This window comes from Myripristis murdjan, chromosome 11, assembly GCF_902150065.1.
Source record: "Myripristis murdjan chromosome 11, fMyrMur1.1, whole genome shotgun sequence".
Lineage (NCBI taxonomy): Eukaryota > Metazoa > Chordata > Actinopteri > Holocentriformes > Holocentridae > Myripristis > Myripristis murdjan.
In genome coordinates this window covers 25,536,220-25,556,643 of record NC_043990.1, presented here as the reverse complement: position 1 = coordinate 25,556,643, position 20,424 = coordinate 25,536,220, and the positions used below count along the sequence as shown (strand labels likewise).

Sequence of the window (20,424 nt, the reverse complement as noted above, 5' to 3'; positions counted from 1 at the left end):
AATTGTGCATTTCATCTGAGCGTTACAGATAACATCTCAGTGGTTACATATTTTCATACAAACATCAGCCAATTTTGTCAGTGTTTAACTACAGCTCTGGCTGAATCCATCTGCAAAAAACTGAATTGCCGTTCACATCATTCATATGGTGAATGCACAAGCTGCTGAGGTAATTCTACATTGGGGTCTTGGGTTTGAAATCTTTAAGCAACTTCAGTAAGAAAACATTTATGCCAGACCATTCGATCCTAAAGACCGCAACCCCGACCTATCTATCCCTCTTTCTTGCATTGGAGCAAGCCTATAAGAAGGAGGGCACTGATTGATTAATATATTGGTCAAATATTATATCTATAAAATTATATGGCATAAACAATTTGCTTCCTATTAGTTTTTAAAGATAGGATACTGATTTTGAAGAATATTTGACTGCTATTTAAAACTTAAAATTACATATTGGGAAAAAAAAAAAAACTATCCAGTTATTTAGCAGACCCTGGCGGCTTTTGTTTTGTTTTTACTACTTTTGTTTTGGTATTGGTTGTTTACTTTATTATGTTATTTTATACAGTGAAATATATGTATAGTATATTTACATTTGCAATGAAAAATTGTTTTGAACATATACTTAGTCTATTTAATGAACTGAATTTAGGTTACTCAATAAAAATCTTTGCAGTGGCAGCGATTCAACTACGTTGATTTGAATGGGAAAGTACGTTGTACCGCACATAGATATAGAAACGTTTCTATATGGTACCGCTGTTCAAGTTCTATGAGAATTCAAGCGTCATCGGAACTTTTATTTTGAAAAGTACGACAGCCGGGAAACGCGAGCGAGTTTCGTATTCCGTCCGCGAGTTTTTTAATTCCAGCATTGAGAGGCGATTAAAAAATAAATAAATAAATAAATGGACTTTCATTCATCTCTACAGCCTTTCTGTCGTGTTAGCCATACACGGCATATGCTTAATCCTGATAAATAAGGCCAACTGACCACTGAAAATGTAAAAAGGCCACCTCGTTTTGCTGAGAAAACTTGTTAGCCCAGTGATGTGTTTATGGTATGTTCGGTTTGCGAGCAGGAAGTGCACATGGACGCCACACAAATCAAACAGTTGTGACATTTAAAATGGTCAACTCACTATACGGAGATTTGGTTTAATGGAGAGAAATTTAATCTGATAACACCGTATATTAGTGAGCTACAGCTAAAAATAAATTAATTTTATATTAGAATTTTAAATTTGATAAAGTCAGGTTTTATATATCTAGCCCCCAAATGCTTCGTTTTCCGCAATTGTGGTTTTAATAAAACAGAGGAAAACCTACGCTTGTTGGCTAAAGCTAGAGTTCTTCTTGTCATTATCTAATTAAGCTAATACATCCGCCTTTCTACATCGAGTTACAAAGCACAGTGCTATTTTTCAAAGTGGGAGGTACCGTGTCCCACGAATCCGACGAGGACGTGAACGCATCAACAGCTCCAACTGCAGCAGAGCAGCTAGCCTACCTGACTATCGGAAGGTAGCTAAGTTAGCTGCGTATGAAAATGACACACTAGATGTAAACCTGAAAGATAAAAACAAAACTGGACGCCCTAATAACGTCTTAACTATAGGTATGTTGACAAACCTTATGTACGTTTGGCCAAAATGTATCGGAGAAACCACAGCAAAGTGGAAGATGTTGTGGTGCGATGCTACTATCATGTTATCATAACGTTACCACTGTCATGTTGAGCAGCTTGACTGTTAGCCGTGTTGCTAACAAAGCTACCACCGGGTGTCTGTAGCTCAAGTCATTTACCGGGCATGTGGCTAATTTTCGTTGTATATTTCGCAAAACAATGTTTATAGCCAGGTTGAAAGCTAATAGTTAGGAAGGCTAACCTCAGGCAGCTAACTTATTTGCTACATCGTGTTATATGATAGCAGGGAGCATCGTTTCGCATCCATGGCATAAGTTGTTATCATAAAGTAGTCCTTAAGTTATCTTTTATTGAAACACTAATTTTCGCCACACAGTTAGGCGTAATGCCAATTTTCACTTGTTATTAAGATGTCGGCTGTAATAATTATTTTGTTTGCTATGTATTTTAGTTAGCTGTACGACATGACTTAAAGTTGTGCCAGCCTCTAAACGAAAAACTGACAATTTCATTTGACCTTGCTTATCTGGAAACATACAGACCCCAAAGAACTGGCATAAAACAGTTTAACGAATCCTGAAGATCTGGGGTTAAAGTTGGCATATATAGCCTATCCATCAAACAGCACTTCTTTAATTATGTTTATGAGCAGAATTGGTTGGTGCTGTGCTCACTACCCTTCATTTTCAGAATGGTTGTGATTTACTTTGATGGGGTTAGGATTGGTTGAACTGGTGAAGCAATGGTCCATATTTTGTTAAAATACATTATTGGTGTAAATGCTTGGTGTATTTGACTTATGTCGAAATGAAGAGTTGTTAGTTAAACTTCTGTGATGTTCTACTTTGTATGCCATTATGCCACGATATACTGACCTTTATTTAAAAAAAAAAAAAAAAAGAAAAGAAAAGTGATTTCACACAATGTACATAATGTGCTCTTCAAACAAGAGAGAGTGACACGAAGAGTCATTGCTGCAGATAGTGACATTATTTTTCAACCTTTCAGATGCTGAGGGAGACCTGTCAGGATGTATGCTGTGTACAGACAAGCCCATACCCCCACTGCGGTAGAGTTCTCTGTCTACTGTAACTTCATATCCAACAAGGAGAAGAATTTGGTCGTTGCTGGAACGTCTCAGCTCTATGTCTACAGGATAATCCACGATGTGGAGGTAATGGAGATGCCACTACTGAGCATCTTTCTTGATTTGCATGCATACAATTTTAAGGTCAGTTTCAAGGTGTGTAACATTTACTTCATTTTTATTTCAGAGTACCTCAAAGACTGACAAGTCTTCAGGTTTGTCCAAATCTCTTTTCTCAAATTGCACATTTTTGTCAGATTAGATTGGTTCTATATGTGTTCAGACCTCACTCTTGTGATCTTGTGCAGATTCCAAGTCTCGTAAGGAGAAGCTGGAGCAGGTGGCAGCCTTCTCTCTCTTTGGCAATGTTATGTCCATGGCCAGTGTGCAGCTTGTGGGAGCCAGCAGAGATGCTCTCCTGCTCAGTTTCAAAGATGCAAAGGTATCTGCATCTGACCAGTTACACAGTCCTACTCCCGTCTTGTTGGAACTGTACTTACCTACCCAGAAGTTATTCTGCAAACTTACGCATAGGTTTTTCTCTTTTCAGTTGTCAGTGGTGGAGTATGACCCAGGAACACATGACCTCAAAACACTCTCACTTCATTTCTTTGAGGAGCCAGAGCTCAGAGTATGTTACAACAAGAACTGCATTATTTATCCTGTACAACTGATATGTAGTTTTACTACTAAACTCTGTTGAAGGTTTAAGTGCATAAGCAAATCACTTTGAGGTAGGGCTGTGTGACATGACCATAAAACAAAAGCTTTGATTTTTTTTTTTTTTTTTTTTTTTCAAACTTTTAAAGATTAATAATTTTAATCTACATTTTTGTTTTTGTAGCACTAACTACCACTACTAACTGATCTTTGTGGGCATGATTATGTGACTGGTGAGGAAATTGAGGCTTGTTTGACAGAGCGCTCAGTGGTTGTTGTAATGTTATACAAAGTCAAAATCTCTATTTTACTATTCAGTCATTTTTTGCATCGATTTAAAACATAAATTCAAATGAACTGATTATTCACTCAGCCCCACTTTGAGTTTTCATTCATTTTTATGAATGAGGTTGGTTAATCTAATGAAATTAGCCCTATTAACACCATCACTGATAAAGTTTTATGAACTAAAAAGCCTATTGCTTTTGTATTATTACAATAACCAATCTTTAACTAGCCCGTCTTTTGCAATTTTCAGGATGGATTCGTACAGAATGTACACATTCCCATAGTTCGTGTGGATCCAGAGAATCGCTGTGCTGTAATGCTGGTTTATGGCACCAAACTTGTGGTGCTGCCATTCAGAAAGGACACTCTCACTGATGAGCAGGAAGGGGTCGTTGGGGAAGGGTATGTGCACAGTCCACACACTGCTCATTAACTTCATTTTCTTATCTGGGTGACATTTTTTGATTTAAACTGTCTCTTATCTTGGCCTGCAGACCCAAATCCAGCTTTCTACCCAGCTACATCATTGATGTCCGTGAGCTAGATGAGAAGCTCCTGAACATCATTGATATGAAGTTCCTCCATGGCTACTATGAACCCACATTGCTCATCCTGTATGAGCCCAACCAGACATGGCCGGGGTCAGTCCACCATAACATCATCTATAGCAGCCCCTTTGAATCTATACGTTAAATCTTTTATGATGTAAAAGATTCAACATAAAAGATGATGTATAGTCTGTATACATTGTTTCGTTGTATGCAGTAGAAATTCTGTATAATGTGTTTCTTAGCATACTAACATTTAGTCCTACGATTGTTGTCTGATCACTCTGATAGGCGTGTGGCTGTGCGGCAGGACACTTGTAGCATCGTTGCCATCTCCCTCAACATCATGCAGAAGGTCCATCCCGTCATCTGGTCCCTGAGCAATTTGCCCTTTGACTGTACACAGGTCATGGCTGTTCCCAAGCCCATCGGTGAGCTCACTGTTTACAGAGATTATCCTTAAGTCACTGGTCTCCTTTTCCATGGTTTTGTTTATAGTTAAAGCTTAAAAGTTTGAATGCTGATGACATATCAAACCTTTCTAGGTGGTGTAGTGGTGTTTGCTGTGAATTCATTGCTGTACTTAAATCAGAGTGTTCCTCCATATGGGGTCTCTCTCAATTCACAAACAACTGGGACCACTGCCTTCCCACTGCGTGAGTATTATCATCTGAAAATGCTCACATTTACACTGTTCTTTTTACTGCATATGCCTGTTTTGTTCTTTTTACTGTCTATACCATGTGGTATATGTTGATACTCATCACTGGGTGATGTGTTTTCTCATCCAGGTGTACAGGATGAAGTGAAGATCACACTAGACTGCTCCCAGTCTGCCTTTATCGCCTATGATAAGATGGTTATTTCTTTGAAAGGAGGAGAAATGTGAGTGGAATGCAGTTTTTGTGACAGCCATCATACAGTACATTGATCATGATAGAAGTTAATCTCCCTGTACTGACTGTTGTCTTGCCTTCTCCGTAGTTACGTGTTAACCTTGATAACTGATGGCATGAGGAGTGTCCGGGCTTTCCACTTTGACAAGGCAGCTGCCAGTGTCCTTACCACCTGTGTAAGTAATCCTCTTTCTACATACGCAAGAGGCGCTGATGCCAGCCCTTACCTCACAGTTTCTATAGACAAACACAGTAGGGGTTTGACTGATGTATAGTTGAAGGCTGATATTGATAATAAACAATACTACCCTTTCCACTAAAAAAAAGGTCCTTGCAAGCAAGGTGTAAAAGCTTTTGAAACAGCATTTAACTCATAGTAAACTAAAGCTCTGCACGGAAAGACAGGATACTAGGACTACTTCTGTTACTTGCAGGCCTACTTGCATACTTTTGTGCAGTTTTATCAAATGTTCCAATCAGTTTAGGTTAAGGGTTTCCCCTCATCACTGATACATTCTCCAGTAAATATATCAAAAGTCAAACTGCATCATGCTTATCTTATCAGAGGTGGATAGCGCAGACGGGTTGGTATCAGATTTAGAGGTTGGGAAAATTCCTACATGTGTACACATAAATTCAATAAATTCACATAAATTCCCAATTTGGATCAGTGTAATGGCGTGTCATGGATATGTAGGGCATTTGGAGGTCCAGTTGTAGCCTGGGCTTTCATCACCAAAGTAACCGATCTGTATTCAGGACCTGAGTCTGTTCCTGACCTATGTTTCTTTTTGCACAAAATTCTTGCACAGCAAAAACTAGAAAACATGATTAAGATACCTGGAAGGATATAGAAAAAGTCTAGAGCATAGCTTTTTTCTTGTTCTCCTCTGTATCTATTTCATTTATTACACACATCAGACTATCATACTGTGGAAGCACATGACCCCGCATGCCAGCACAGAGTCTGACCTGATCACAGCTGTTGGAATAATTATAGAATATGACCTGGATAGAGATTGGTTTGAGAATTATAAACTCTAAATCATACCAGTACCTTATCCAGTGTGCCTATTGTGTCCCGGGGCAGTGAGCAGGACGTGACAGGAAAACCCGAAGCTGCTGTCCAGAGAATGGAGGTTTTCCTCGGCAGGAGAGGCTGGCCTCTGCTGCGTAGTTTGTCAGCAAGCGCTGGTTAAACAGCCTGAGGCACCACAACAGTGTTGAGATTTGATGTGAATATATGATGTAAGCTCGGTTCTAATAGGCACAGGCGTTTATTCGTCAATACATGCAGCCATACTCTGCCAACAAAAGAGACGTGTTTAGTTGGGGTTTTTACTTGAAGTTTCATGGTAGTCCACTTGCTCTGGTTTGCAGCACAATGGCTGCACAGTCGTAATACATTTTCTCCACCCTGGAGGCTATGGTCTTCCTCCATGATATCTTGTACTCCGATGCCCTTTTCTAAAATAACTTATAGATGTTTATTGGAATGCTGTATTTAAAGAGTTTTTTTTTTTTTTTTAATAGTTTTTTACTACATGTTTAGTGTTTGATTTTCATGCATAGGCTTCTACCCCTAATAAGATTTAACCAATATATTGGTTAGAATGATTAGGGGAGCATCAGAGTGATCTTGAGTCAAGACACACTTCATCACTTTACATTCTTTTATCTGTACACACATATCATAAGCAGGATGTCAAGCCTTGAATGTGTTAAAATAAATTCTCATCCTGGGCTGTTCTCTTCTAGATGATGACCATGGAGCCTGGCTACCTTTTCCTGGGTTCTCGCCTCGGAAACTCGCTGCTTCTGAAGTATACAGAGAAGCTGCAGGAGACGCCACCAGAGGAGGGGAAAGAAAAGCAAGACAGGGACAAGGAGAAAGATAGGGATAAAGAGAAGCAGGTACATTTATTAACATCTAAATTTGAATTTACTGTTATGCAAAGGTGTACATTAGAGTGGGGGCTTAACTATCATCTTGATTTTTACCTCAGTTTCTGCTAGTTAAATTAAAAAAAAAAAAAAAAAAAAAAAAAGGTTTCAGCCATTGGTTGAAACAAGACACTGCTCCTATAATGTTATTTCAGCACACAGTACGTACATATCATGTTGTCAGTGTTTGAAAGGATTCTTGTGTCCATAAGGCTCTTTATACTGAAACATCCCTAATTACCTTTCAGGAGGAACCGCCAAGCAAAAAGAAAAGAATGGATTCTTCCACTAATTGGACTGGTAAGTTAACTCTTTTAATTTTCATGTGGATTAAAAGTATCTGTAGTATCTATCAACTGTATATCATGTGTTACATGTGATAACGATGCCTTTGTTTTATTAGATGAGGTGGATGAGATTGAAGTATATGGTAGTGAAGCCCAGTCAGGCACTCAGCTGGCCACTTATTCCTTTGAGGTACAAAACCCAAGCAGATTCCTCAGTCATTATGTATTTAAGTATCTGTTTTAGGTTTGTGAAGTGTGATAAGTCTTTCCTGGGTTTTCCTGCAGGTGTGTGACAGTATATTGAACATTGGACCTTGTGCCAGTGCCTCCATGGGTGAACCCGCTTTCTTGTCTGAAGAGGTAAACTAACTTATAACTCACTTGAGTGTGTTTGTGGAACACAGTTACAGTGTTCTGAATACGATCTAGTGATGGATTTTTGTCCAGTTTGTCCATTGATTGGTCTCTGTCTGTTTCTTCTATGTTTGATTGGTCTTCCATCGCATGATATCTCAAATAATATAGATTGGATTCTGAAGAAAAAATCTAAAAACAAGTTTAATTTTCCACATGGTATGTCGATGGAATGAAATTTCACAGCTTGCTTCTCTCTGCAAATTTGTTTACCATAGTTGACACTCACATCAACATATTTTCATTGATTCGTTGATTTGCCCCAGGAGGGATGTATCATTTGTACAACTGCCCAAAATGGGTCACAGAAAAGCCAGACAAAATTACAACACATGGAAGAAATGGCCCTACAAATTGTTTTTACACTGTAACATAAAGGACTTGAAGCTTTGAGCTCTTTAACCTTTGTGTAGAGCATCTTACTAATTGGCCCATAGAGAGATTGTATCGTATTTAGCAGCTTGTTTACTGCTGCCTTATATATATATATATTTTATCAGTGCTACTGTCTCATCCTCCTTTCAGCTTCGGCATCATCTTTCAAGATTTTGCATGCCGAAGGCGCTTGAGTTGTGATGCAGTTGCCATCTTAAGAATTGTCTTTTGAAGTTGTTGACTTTGATTTTGGCCTCACCCACAGTTCCAGAGCACCCCTGAGCCTGACCTGGAGGTTGTGGTATGCTCTGGGTATGGCAAAAATGGTGCACTCTCTGTACTTCAGGTAATTCCATGCACTGATCCTTTTTTTGTTGTTGTATGAATGTTAATACAGATAAATGTTATGTGTGATAATGAATGCACTAATCTAATACCTGTGGTCGTGAGGAACGTCTGCCACAGGTTCAGTGATGGTGCTACAGTGAAGTCTGGGTTTACCAGGGCTGCCTCAGAGATCAATGGAGTAGCCTGTAAACACCCCAGACACAGGCTGGCATGCTTCACTATTACATGCATAGACGGAGATGTACCGTAGATATTTGTGTGATTTTGTTGTTCCACCAGTTTGTTAATATCTGTACATCAGTTTATTGTTAGGTTTCCTACACAAGTCTAGAAAGCATGGACGTGAATAGAAAAGATGATCATTTCCAGGTTTTTATAATTTAAGAAACAGCACAAATCTCATCGCACATATTTTATATTTCTCCCTGTGAAGAGCAGTGATCTGTGGAATGATGGGCCATTATTAGACATGACTATGTGAACTTTAAATTCAGGTCCAGAAAAGAAACCCTCAAAGCTGCAGTTAAATGGCATTTCTGTGAGAGCAGCGATATAGAATCAGTTGACTTCAGACTTAAGCTCAAATGGTCATAATTATTCAGATTTCTCTCTAAGTTTCCTTTGCTTGCTTTGATTTGCTTCCTCTCTACTGTGTCTCCAGCGAAGCATCCGACCCCAAGTCGTCACTACCTTTGAGCTGCCAGGTTGCCATGATATGTGGACTGTGATCTCAAGTGAGGTCAAAGAAGACAAAAAAGTACAGAGTATTTCTCCTTAACAAACAAAGTTTTCAATGTATTTTAGAATTTTGCTGTTTTGTATAATGTTTTTTTTTCTCAACCAGACATTTGTTGGATGCTTTATTTTCATTTTATATAGGCTGTAAAAGCAGAAGAGTCAGAGGACAGTGTTGAGACTGAGACCACTGAGGATGGTGATGAGGAAGATAAGGAGAAGGAGGAGAAGGTGGTGGAGGACAAGGAGAAGACGGAGCCTTCCATGGAGGATGATAAGAAGATGCATGGCTTCCTCATTCTGAGCAGAGAGGACTCAACCATGGTAGAAACACAAACATGCGCACACACACACAAGAAGTGCCGCAAAAGGCTAAATAATGCTTCTTAGCTATTGTAATATTAGGGTTAAACCGTCAAGTAGCTTATCGCCTCTAAAACAGCACTTTTAAAAAGAAGCACATGAATGTGTAGGTTCATATTATAGATATAGATATCTATATCTATCTCTCTCTCTCTCTCTCTCTCTCTCTCTCTCTCTATATATATATATATATATAGATAGATAGATATAGATATAGATACAGATTTATAGATAGATAGATTAAAAAAAATAATGAAAAGTTGACTTTTTTGTAATTCTTGAATAAAAGCTTAAGTGGCTGCTAAAACACATTGTGGTGGGTGATGATTAGCAGTTACTGTGTATGGTCAAAGGTGTGTGTTTACATATTATGTCAATAATGTTTACATACATCAGTGTGTTTAAATGCGTGCGGAATGTATGACTCCTCTTGGACTCTTCTTGAGTGTGTCTCAGCCGGTCAGAGCTGAGTTTTGGAAATATCAGTTATATAATTTGGTTTTCATCTAATACAGTGATGAGGTTGTATTTTTTTGGAGTTTAACCTGTGAACCTGTGTTTTCCTGTAGATTCTTCAGACAGGGCAGGAGATCATGGAACTGGACACCAGTGGATTTGCCACCCAGGGACCCACTGTCTTTGCTGGAAACATTGGTGACAACAAGTACATTATCCAGGTTTCGCCCATGGGCATACGGCTGCTGGAAGGAGGTAAGTAAAGAGGAAAAACATGAAACTTAAGCAATCCCAGTGGGGAAAGTTAATTGTTACAGTAGGCACTAGTAAAAGGATGCAGCGTGGAAAACGTAGACTATGAATGAGACTATAACAGAATGCATGTACTCTTTCACCAACCCTGCTTTCAGTGACACAGATCCACTTCATCCCGGTGGACCTGGGCTCTCCCATAGTGCAGTGCTCCGTGGCGGACCCCTTTGTCGTCATCATGACCGCAGAGGGAGTGGTCACCATGTTTGTACTGAAAAGTGACTCGTACATGGGGAAGACACACCGGCTGGCCCTGCAGAAACCACAGATCTCCAGTGTGAGTGAACCCTACTTAACAGTGCTATTGTACTGACAGCTTTTAAATGGAGTAATGCACCCTCTGGTGGCCATATTGGGGGTGCGCAGCTCTTTGGCAACAATAGCTCAAAAAACCTTATTACATATTTATTACTTGGTTCATTACTTGGCAGTATTTGTGTTTGGCTCATTATCTATTAGACCTCTATGGAGGAACCAGTTGTAGTCATTGAGAGATTTTTGACCCAAATATAAAGCTTTAGGGTGTTTCTGTACAACCTAGCTGGCACAAATGACTCGAGTAGCTGGCACTTAACAGATCAGGACTGCCTTTCTTCCGACAGCAATCTCGTGTGATCACACTGTGTGCATACCGCGATGTCAGTGGGATGTTCACCACAGAAAACAAAGTGAGTTGCTCGGTTAAAGAGGACATGCTCGCCAGAACCCAGTCTGAGACGGAGACCATCATCCAAGATATGAGGTGAGAATATATAGTGCTCCAATACTGAACGTAATGACCAGTCACCAACCCAGAAGGTTGCTGTGAATATAACCATAAAGGATTTGGAGAAGGCATTAAATGTGTGTGTGTGTGTGTGTGTGTATAGTAACACAGTGGACGATGAGGAGGAAATGCTGTATGGAGACTCTAACACCAGTGCAACATCTACAAAGGACGATGTGGGCCGCAGCTCTGCTGGACCAATGCCCTCTGAGAGTGAGGGAGGCTCAGGCAAAGCAGACCCCACCCACTGGTGCATGATAGCGAGGGAGAACGGTGTGATGGAGGTATAGCTTCTATACAGCACTGTGTACACTGTATGTATTCTATAGAGCAGTTGTAATACATGTCAATAGTTTCGCTTTATTCACTCTTCTTTTATTGCAGATTTATCAGCTCCCAGATTGGCGATTGGTGTTCCTGGTGAAGAACTTCCCCGTTGGCCAGAGAGTGCTTGTTGACAGCTCCTCTGGCCAATCAGCAACACAGGGGGAGGGTAAAAAAGAGGAAGTAACACGACAGGGAGAGATCCCATTGGTCAAAGAGGTGGCTTTGGTTTCACTTGGCAGCAATCACAGCAGACCATACCTTCTTGTGAGTTTTCAAAATTGCAAACTCAGACATATATTCAGACATTTGTTGGCCACAGCAGTAAAATAGCAAACACCTTCTCTTTCATGTTGATGTGTGGAAACTTATTCCAGCAAAGCATAAAACATACATATTAGTTAATGTAAAAAATGGCATCTGATTAATCGTAACACAACATGAGTAGCACAGGAGATGTGTGTGTGATTTAGAAATTTGAATAGTTAGAGCCATTAATTGGACATCAGTAAGCTAATACAATGAAAATGCCAAATGTCTGTGTAAAACTGTGCAACAGTCTATCACACCCTTAAAACCCAGTAAACTCTTGAATAAGTAAAATTCAGTTTCAGTTGTTCAATGGATCGGTGCATCAGAGGAAAAACTGCCAAACCCTTATATGTAAAGAAAACAGGATATGACAAAATGTTTTCTTGTTTTCTAGGTTCACGTGGAGCAAGAGCTTCTGATCTATGAGGCTTTCCCCTATGATCAGCAGCAGGCTCAAAGCAACTTGAAAGTGCGCTTCAAGAAAGTAAGTGCAAAAACACTGATAAACCAAATCATAAAAAAAACAAGGAGCGGATGGGGTATCTTCACAGAGCAAATCTGAAGAAGCAATATGCAAAATGTGTAGTTTGCTCCTTCTGTTTTAATGTAATCTATTAATAAATAGAGTCAACCCTAGTATCCTGGTGTGCACTGGAATATTCTATTTGGTTTTCTGTATTTTGCCAAATCATGTCAGCAACTTTTGATGAAATGAAGCTTTGCCATGCTCTTCGCAGATGCCACATAACATCAACTTCAGAGAGAAGAAATCAAAGCTCAAAAAAGATAAGAAAGCAGAGGGTGGCATCGAAGAGAGCGCAGCTCTGAAAAGCCGGGTTGCCAGGTTCAGATACTTCGAGGACATCTCTGGCTACTCAGGGGTAAAGGGGAATTTGTTGCTAATTTGAGGATTGCAACAGCAACATCCATGGTACAAACAAGTATTCATCAAGTATTCTTTGATGACCCAGGTCATTTTCCACATTTTCTCATTGCCACAGGTTTTCATTTGTGGACCGTCTCCTCATTGGATGCTGGTCACCTCTCGGGGAGCCATGAGGCTTCACCCCATGACTATCGATGGCTCCATCGAGTCTTTCTCACCTTTCCATAACATCAATTGCCCCAAAGGTTTCCTCTACTTCAACAAACAGGTACACACTTAGGACACATTCTCACTTTGGTGATGTTAGTGTGGGTGTTTGTATTATTCTCAACTTGAAAAGAGTCTCCTTACTGGCAGGCCTTGAATACAAATAATTTTCTAGTTGCTCTGTGCTGGATTAGGACAGAAATGTATGTGTTTGTTCTTTCAGTCCACTCCTTTCTGGTTATGAACGAAATATAAAATGCAGTTTATTTTCACTATTCTCCAAAGTAGGCTGACCCTAATATATTTGGTGTTATGGTGCTGTTGTGTGATTTATATATTTGTTGTAAAATGAATCCTTACTACATTGGCCCTTAACAAACCTGATAATGGCTCTAATGTGACTTGATGAGATTCTACACAAGTACAGATTAATTTTGCTTGTCTCCACTTCATGGTGTTTGACAAGCATATTGAAAGCTATTGGTGGCCTTTGTCAAACACATAAATAACAAGACAAAAGCAGTGTTAGTGATGTTTAATAGTAAGAGAATTTCGCAATAATTTGGATCATCTCTTTGTTTTTATTCATTATAATCTTCTGTTGTTTTCCACTTTTTCAGTCACCTAGCTGGTTCCTTGAACTGTTTCCAAGCCATGCTCTTCGAGTGTTGGTGTATTAAACTTTGTGTCTGTTTGTGTTCATATTTTTCCACAGGGAGAGTTGCGGATCAGCGTCCTGCCCACCTACCTGTCCTATGATGCCCCTTGGCCAGTTAGGAAGATCCCCCTGAGATGTACTGTGCACTATGTCTCCTACCATGTTGAATCCAAGGCAAGGCCCCTTTTGCTCAGCCCACACAGTGCCAGAGGCCATGGATCAGCTAGTTGACACATTGCAGTTGAAACACATTGACTGAACCTACACACCTACACTTGCATCACTTGGACTGAGCTGTAGCAATGCTTTTCATGTGGTGGTGATGCAAAACAAAGGCATCTTGACCATGTTTCTTTCAAAGTTTGTGATGAAAGCAGTCTGGCCACCTTTTTTTTGTATTTTTGACACAGACAGAAAAAAATCAATGAGAATAACTTTCAAGGTATTACTCTTTGATCTCAGGTTCTCCTGTGTGATTTTGTGTTTTCTCTCTCAGGTGTATGCCGTCTGCACCAGTGTGAAAGAGCCTTGCACTCGCATCCCCAGGATGACTGGAGAGGAGAAGGAGTTTGAGGTCATAGACAGAGGTCAGATGTGAACAAAGCATGTACACAGATTTTATATTTAACTTCAGTCCACATTTCAAAAGATGGTGCATCAGATTCTGTATTACTGACATGTTGTGACACTGAGTGTGACACAAAAGGCTTTTTTTTTTTTTTTTTTTGTCTGGCCATGAATGTTGGTTTTCCTCTTTGGACCTGCAGATGAACGCTACATCAACCCTCAGCAGGAGAAGTTTTCTATCCAACTCATCTCTCCTGTCAGCTGGGAGGCCATCCCCAACACACGGTAACAGACCTATAATCTGTCTTCTGCACTGGAAAAATGACACAATTATATATCGTGTTTAAATATCGTATCTGTTTTGGATATGCGAAGGTTCAGATTTCAACCTCTGTTTCCATAAACTCTCACACGCAGTTACTACTGTTTACTAACGCTATTTCTTTCATTTTCATTTCACAAAACTGCCAGCTGCTTATTTACAGTGAAACCCTACCTCCTACCTTTTATTTATTGTGAATGATCAACTCAGAAAAACTGCAGTCAGCTTCAAAAGGTCTCTTTAAAAAAAATGTTAACTTTTTTCCACTCTGCTTTAAAGCAACTCAGATTACATGTGAGACTTCACATCTGCCTCACAGCCCGTCCCTGTGGACATGAATGTAATAAAGGCTCTGACAGTTGCAAACAGTTACAGATTCTGTATAGTCCCGCAGCACATTTTAAGCCATGATGCATAAACTTAATTAATGATCAGCATATTCAGAAGTGATTTCTGCTCTATGACTCCCTGCTGATTAGCTGCCTTAATAATACAAAAATGTGCTGTACTGAAAAATGTCATAGTATACCATACATCACTGAAAGACAGCAGCCCTTATAAAGTAGTAGTTGAGGGACCAAGCCATTCTGTTCAACTTTATTTGCTAACAAAAAATATCAGGGAAAGCAAATTTAAGTAATCAAATAGTGCTCTTTATAGAATACACAAGATTTGTAGAAAATTATTTCTTATAACATTGTGATGGAGGATGATGGTGTCCAAATTTATCATGTCTCATAATTGTCTCATTCTTACTTTTTTCTGTCTCTAAAAGGATCGACTTGGAGGAGTGGGAACATGTGACCTGTATGAAGACGGTGGCCCTCAAGAGCCAGGAGACGGTGTCTGGACTGAAGGGTTACATAGCAGCAGGGACCTGCCTGATGCAGGGGGAGGAGGTCACCTGTAGGGGCCGGGTGAGGGGCAGCCATCAATATCACCACACTTTGGTTTAGCTTTTAGAGCCGTAGCTTGTTTGTATCCACCGTGTTTAGAACAGCAGAATGGAAAAGCTTTCATAAACTGGATACAGATTGAATCACTATTGCATTATAGCCACTGGTGATAGAGAGTTGAAATATTACTTGAAATCTTCGCTTCTTGGTGTGTTTTTCCTCCTATATTCCGATAGATCTACAGTTATTAAGCTTGGTTCAGGTTTTACTTCCATCATTCTCTGACTGTTTAATGTATTTGCTTTCTTTGTTCAGATTCTGATCCTGGATGTAATTGAAGTGGTGCCAGAGCCAGGCCAGCCCCTCACCAAGAATAAGTTCAAAGTCCTTTATGAGAAGGAACAGAAGGGACCAGTCACAGCTCTGTGTCACTGCAACGGATACCTGGTTTCAGCCATTGGCCAGAAGGTCTCAGCCATACATGCCACTCACTAAATACATCTCACACTTGTAGCAATTTGATGTACTGTGGCTATATATTCATCCTCTCTTGATATTTTGCTTATCCTTATGTTACAAATTTAATTTTAAGCACATTATCCTTTCATAATTGCTCTTATTTGACTTCTCTTGCTAGGAAGTCTGACACAAGTTTAGTCCCTCATAAAGGTATTTTGCTCATATGATATGGGTTTAATGCTTCACAATGCAGGACCAAAGTGTGTTATTCCTGTCTGTAATGTGTGGATAACATTTGATTGAAGTTAGCACAACCAACATCGTTTTTCTGACTTTGCATTTCAGTGCAGAGGATGGAATATCAGAGCATTTTCCTTTCTTTCCTGTTACTAAAGTCACTTGGACAGTCTTTTGATACTTGCACATTAATTTCATGAATTTCTACCCCACACTGATGCTGTACCAAAAGCCCTGGCCACCTATATTTTGATCTAATTTCTTACCACAGGAAATAGTGGAAAAAGTGAAGAGGGTGTGAATACTCAAATAGCCATTTAGTTTGTGTTCATACATACTTGTACAGCACATCTGTCTCTTACTCTGTTGAAGTTTCCTGTAGTTGCCCACAGCTTTTCATCTCTGACACCATCAATGTTTTTGTAGATTTTCCTTTGGAGCCTGAAGGACAATGACCTGACTGGCATGGCCTTCATCGACACCCAGCTCTACATCCACCAGATGTACAGCATCAAGAATTTTATCTTGGCTGCCGACCTTATGAAAAGCATCTCACTGCTTCGCTACCAGGAGGAGAGCAAGACGCTGTCGCTCGTCAGCAGGGTACGGATGTAACAGGCTCTGAACAACCCTGAAACAGCTCACACTTTGCTGATGCAAGCTGAAGTAGTGTTAGCATTGAGACTATTCAAGCAAGAGAAGTGATGTTAAGTCAGGTCATGTTTATGTCCAAAGACACTTTTGAAATGCTTTCCAATTCGAGCCATTCACTTTGCTGATCATTGTTTATTTGGCTGTTTCTACCACTATTTATCTTATAATTATTATCATACACTAAAAAGCCTTACTGCCTAAGGTGTGCTTATCAGGGGAAATTTTATCAGCATAAACAATTTTTCATTATTTTTTTCTGATTCAGCTCATTGCAGTTTAAATAAAAATGATTGGTTGGAAACCCAACTGCTGATTAAAAGGCTTTGATAAAGAGTCCATCAAAAGAAGTTCTCAAGAAACTGAGATGTAGGGTCTTAGAATAAGACATCCCATCGGTTTGGGATTTGGGATAAAGCATTTAATACATGTGCCCATAAATAAGGAGGTTTCTTGATAATTGGGAGCATTTAATTTTCCTCCTTTGAGTTCCCGGGGCCAGGGAGATTCAAACAATGAGGCTTAAGTGTTGTATCTGCATGACCATGGAGATTATCTATTGTCTGTGGGCTGTAGTACATGAAGTTTAGTGTTTATTGATTGAACAGAACAACCCAGCTGAGCATTCATGGTGATAACTCTCCCTTTGTTTTCTTCTGTGGCTCCTGTGGGAGTTTGGATTTAGTGGAGTTTATCTTCAAGAGAGCAGTGCTGGCAGCTGGAGATAATTTACTGACTGTAGTTGTCTTCGACACCCATACCCTCCAAATCCTAAGGGATTCCTATTTTTCTTGTTGTTTTGGTAACACAGGATGCAAAGCCCTTGGAAGTTTACAGCATCGAATTCATGGTGGATAACAATCAGCTTGGATTCTTGGGTAATGTTAATAATGCCCTTTGGCAAATTAACTTCACAATAATTAATTGCAAAAATGCTGCTTTGTGTTCTTATTAACATTTTACTCCCTTTACTTTTAGTGTCAGATCGAGACAAGAATCTCTCCGTATACATGTATTTACCTGAGGGTAAGTATAGAGGCTTAAGGGGAGCTAGTTAGATGTGTCATATAAATCAACATGACATACAGTATCAAATGCATCTTGATTCATGAGCCATGCTATATGTGGTTTACTGTTACAGCCAAAGAGAGCTTTGGTGGTATGCGCCTGTTGAGGCGAGCTGATTTCAACGCTGGAGCTCACATTAACACCTTCTGGAGGATGCCCTGCAGGGGAGCTCTGGACACTGGCAGCAAGAAGGCTCTGACCTGGGATAACAAGCACATCACCTGGTTTGGTAAGCAACCAGGACCCTCAACTGCCTCTGGTGTTATTGCTGATAGACAAACATCCTCATTAGATTAGCCCCTTCCCGAACATCCACAGCTGCTTTCATGTTGTGTAGTAAGCCAAAACCAAGGCTATGCAATTATTTACTTGTTTACCTTTATCTTAGCTAGTTACTGCACAGTTTCTTTTCCATAAACTTTGTACTTGTAATGAGTTTGCTTTTGCAAAATTGGGTAAATTCGAAAGTAGCCATTTCCTTACAGTTTGTCTAGTTTACATGAATTGAATTGTAATGAAATTCAGCTTAAGTCCCAAAAAGGTTTTCCAGAGTGTCAAACAGCAGCTCCTTCCTGATGCTGTGAGAAGGCCGGATCTGTGAGCAGCCATGTTTTTGAGGATGACTAAGCCCTGTCTCCTCTGTGTGCTCCCACAGCCACACTGGACGGAGGGATTGGGTTGCTCCTCCCCATGCAGGAGAAGACCTACCGCCGACTGCTGATGTTGCAGAACGCTCTCAACACCATGCTGCCTCATCATGCCGGCTTAAATCCAAAGGCCTTCAGGTTTGAATCTGCCTGCGTTTGCTCACCTCTTTGAAATATTGTTTCCTTTCTATACTGAGGGACTAAAATAGATCAGTGTTTTTTCATGTTGTGTTTCACACATTGATGGTCACTGTTCATTCTGGATTACAGTTTATGCGCCGAGTGCCTGTCTCTCTAATGGAGTCTCATTTATTTCAACTAAAACTTGCATGAGTTGGGTTGGTGAAATGGTCACTGGGAAGATTTTGTGATGAAAATATTTTGTCTGTGAAATAGGGTTGCAAGAAAATTGTTATACTATAATCAATCATAAGTGCCAGTTTAATTCCAGGTGATACCTATGAGCCATGATATCTGTGCATAGATCTCTGTAGCTTGCACAAACACAAATGTTGTATGGATTCAGCAGTTACCCTGAGGGAAACGGTAGCAGAGCACCAGGTCAAAGTTGGGAGGAGCGCTTTGGTTTTTGTTTTTTCCCAGCAAACTACAGCTTAATAGGTACTCAGTGTAGATTTCCTTGTAGACACACAGTTTTGCATCCAAAATTTCTCACCAAAACACATTGGGCCTTGTTTATCAGTATATTTGTGTAGGTTTCCTCCTATATGAGGGCAAACTAAAACTGCTGCATTTTTATTATTAATGAACTGCATTAAAGCAGAATAGGGGAAAAGTTTATTTTTTAAGAGACCTCTAGAATTAATATTTTTTAAATACATTGTTTAATTTTTTAATGACATGCCTTGTAATCCCAGCATGCAGTTGATGCACAGCCTTCATGATCTAAAAAACCAGTAGGCGGGTGTTGACAGGCTTGTTGTATCGGGCACTGGAGGATTAGAACCAGTCATCAGACACTCGTACCACACTCTGCACAAAGTTGGATTGACAGGGCTTTGGCCTCCTCAGTTATGTTTGTTACCATCAGTTAGCCTTATTTGGCAGATAAAGACAAAGTTAGCTACACCCGTTTAATAGAACTCATAGGTTATATCTTGCTGACTTCTCTACATTTTATGTTGAAATATCAAATTGAAATTGAAAAAAAAAAATCCAGGTAAAGGACAAGCTATACATATTTTATGTGGGATCTCTGGTTGTTATAAATTTCCGTCATGGAACAAGTAGCGCTCCTGAAAAGTTTGATAAATCCCAATTTTCAAGTGTAAACTTTTGTATGAAAAAAAAAAAAAAATCACTCAGGTGACTTGATAAATGAGACCCATTGTGTCTGTTGTTGAAGCCTAATTAACACATTGAATGCATTTCCTGTCTCCCAAAAAGGAGTGGAGTATTTATAACATTTACTCTGGTGTGTAGAAGAACGTGATGTAAACAAATGGGGAGCAGCTTTTCTAAGTGTGCACTCCAGTGCCACCATTGCTCACAAACTACACTGAGCGTGATCCTGTGGGTGCAGGTTGACATGCTAACGTTTGGATGTCTCAGGTGAATGATTCATCAACACATGTGTATCTTGTGTCCAGAATGCTGCACAGCGACAGACGAACGCTGCAGAATGCCGTGCGGAACATTCTGGATGGAGACCTCCTCAATAAGTACCTGTACCTGAGCACCATGGAGCGCAGCGAGCTGGCCAAGAAGATCGGCACCACGCAAGACATCGTAAGTACATGGAGAGAGTCAAGTTAGCCTGCTGCAGTCACACTTATTTTCTCTTGCCTCTGATGTTTCTTTTTCCTCTCTAGATCCTGGACGACCTTCTGGAGATTGACAGAGTAACGGCTCATTTCTGAGCCCCACATTCTCATGTCTTCATCATCCACTGAATGCTGTTTTATAGTGCATGGGGAAAATGCTTTGTTATGGCCATCCTCATGGAAACTTGAATTGTTTTTGTTATACGTTAGACCTCATGTTTTCCTAGAATATTTTGTACACAAAATTAAAAATAATTACATAACCCCACCGTGGTT

At 39.9% G+C, this 20,424-nt stretch overlaps 1 protein-coding gene across 2 annotated transcripts; it reads left to right on the top strand.

Moving 5' to 3' along the window:
- The first annotated feature begins 1,452 nt into the window (after window positions 1–1,452).
- cpsf1 (cleavage and polyadenylation specific factor 1) lies at window positions 1,453–20,413 on the top strand. Of its 2 annotated transcripts, none has more exons than XM_030063346.1 (38): window positions 1,453–1,621; window positions 2,660–2,825; window positions 2,926–2,953; window positions 3,047–3,180; window positions 3,289–3,369; window positions 3,937–4,088; window positions 4,181–4,327; window positions 4,526–4,665; window positions 4,780–4,890; window positions 5,026–5,119; window positions 5,219–5,306; window positions 6,889–7,044; window positions 7,323–7,374; window positions 7,478–7,551; window positions 7,647–7,721; window positions 8,416–8,496; window positions 9,160–9,255; window positions 9,378–9,557; window positions 10,166–10,307; window positions 10,463–10,641; window positions 10,967–11,106; window positions 11,234–11,414; window positions 11,515–11,721; window positions 12,161–12,250; window positions 12,504–12,647; window positions 12,768–12,920; window positions 13,575–13,691; window positions 14,014–14,104; window positions 14,285–14,369; window positions 15,182–15,323; window positions 15,618–15,770; window positions 16,425–16,601; window positions 17,461–17,527; window positions 17,628–17,675; window positions 17,791–17,946; window positions 18,373–18,502; window positions 19,975–20,113; window positions 20,197–20,413. In XM_030063346.1, the coding sequence occupies exons 2-38, from the start codon at window positions 2,682–2,684 to the stop codon at window positions 20,242–20,244; spliced, it is 4,422 nt and encodes a 1,473-aa protein (XP_029919206.1). In that variant the 5' UTR covers window positions 1,453–1,621; window positions 2,660–2,681; the 3' UTR covers window positions 20,245–20,413. The 2 variants fall into 2 exon arrangements, with proteins under 2 accessions (XP_029919206.1, XP_029919207.1); XM_030063347.1 differs by having other exon boundaries at window positions 1,484–1,527.
- The last annotated feature ends 11 nt before the right edge of the window (window positions 20,414–20,424 follow it).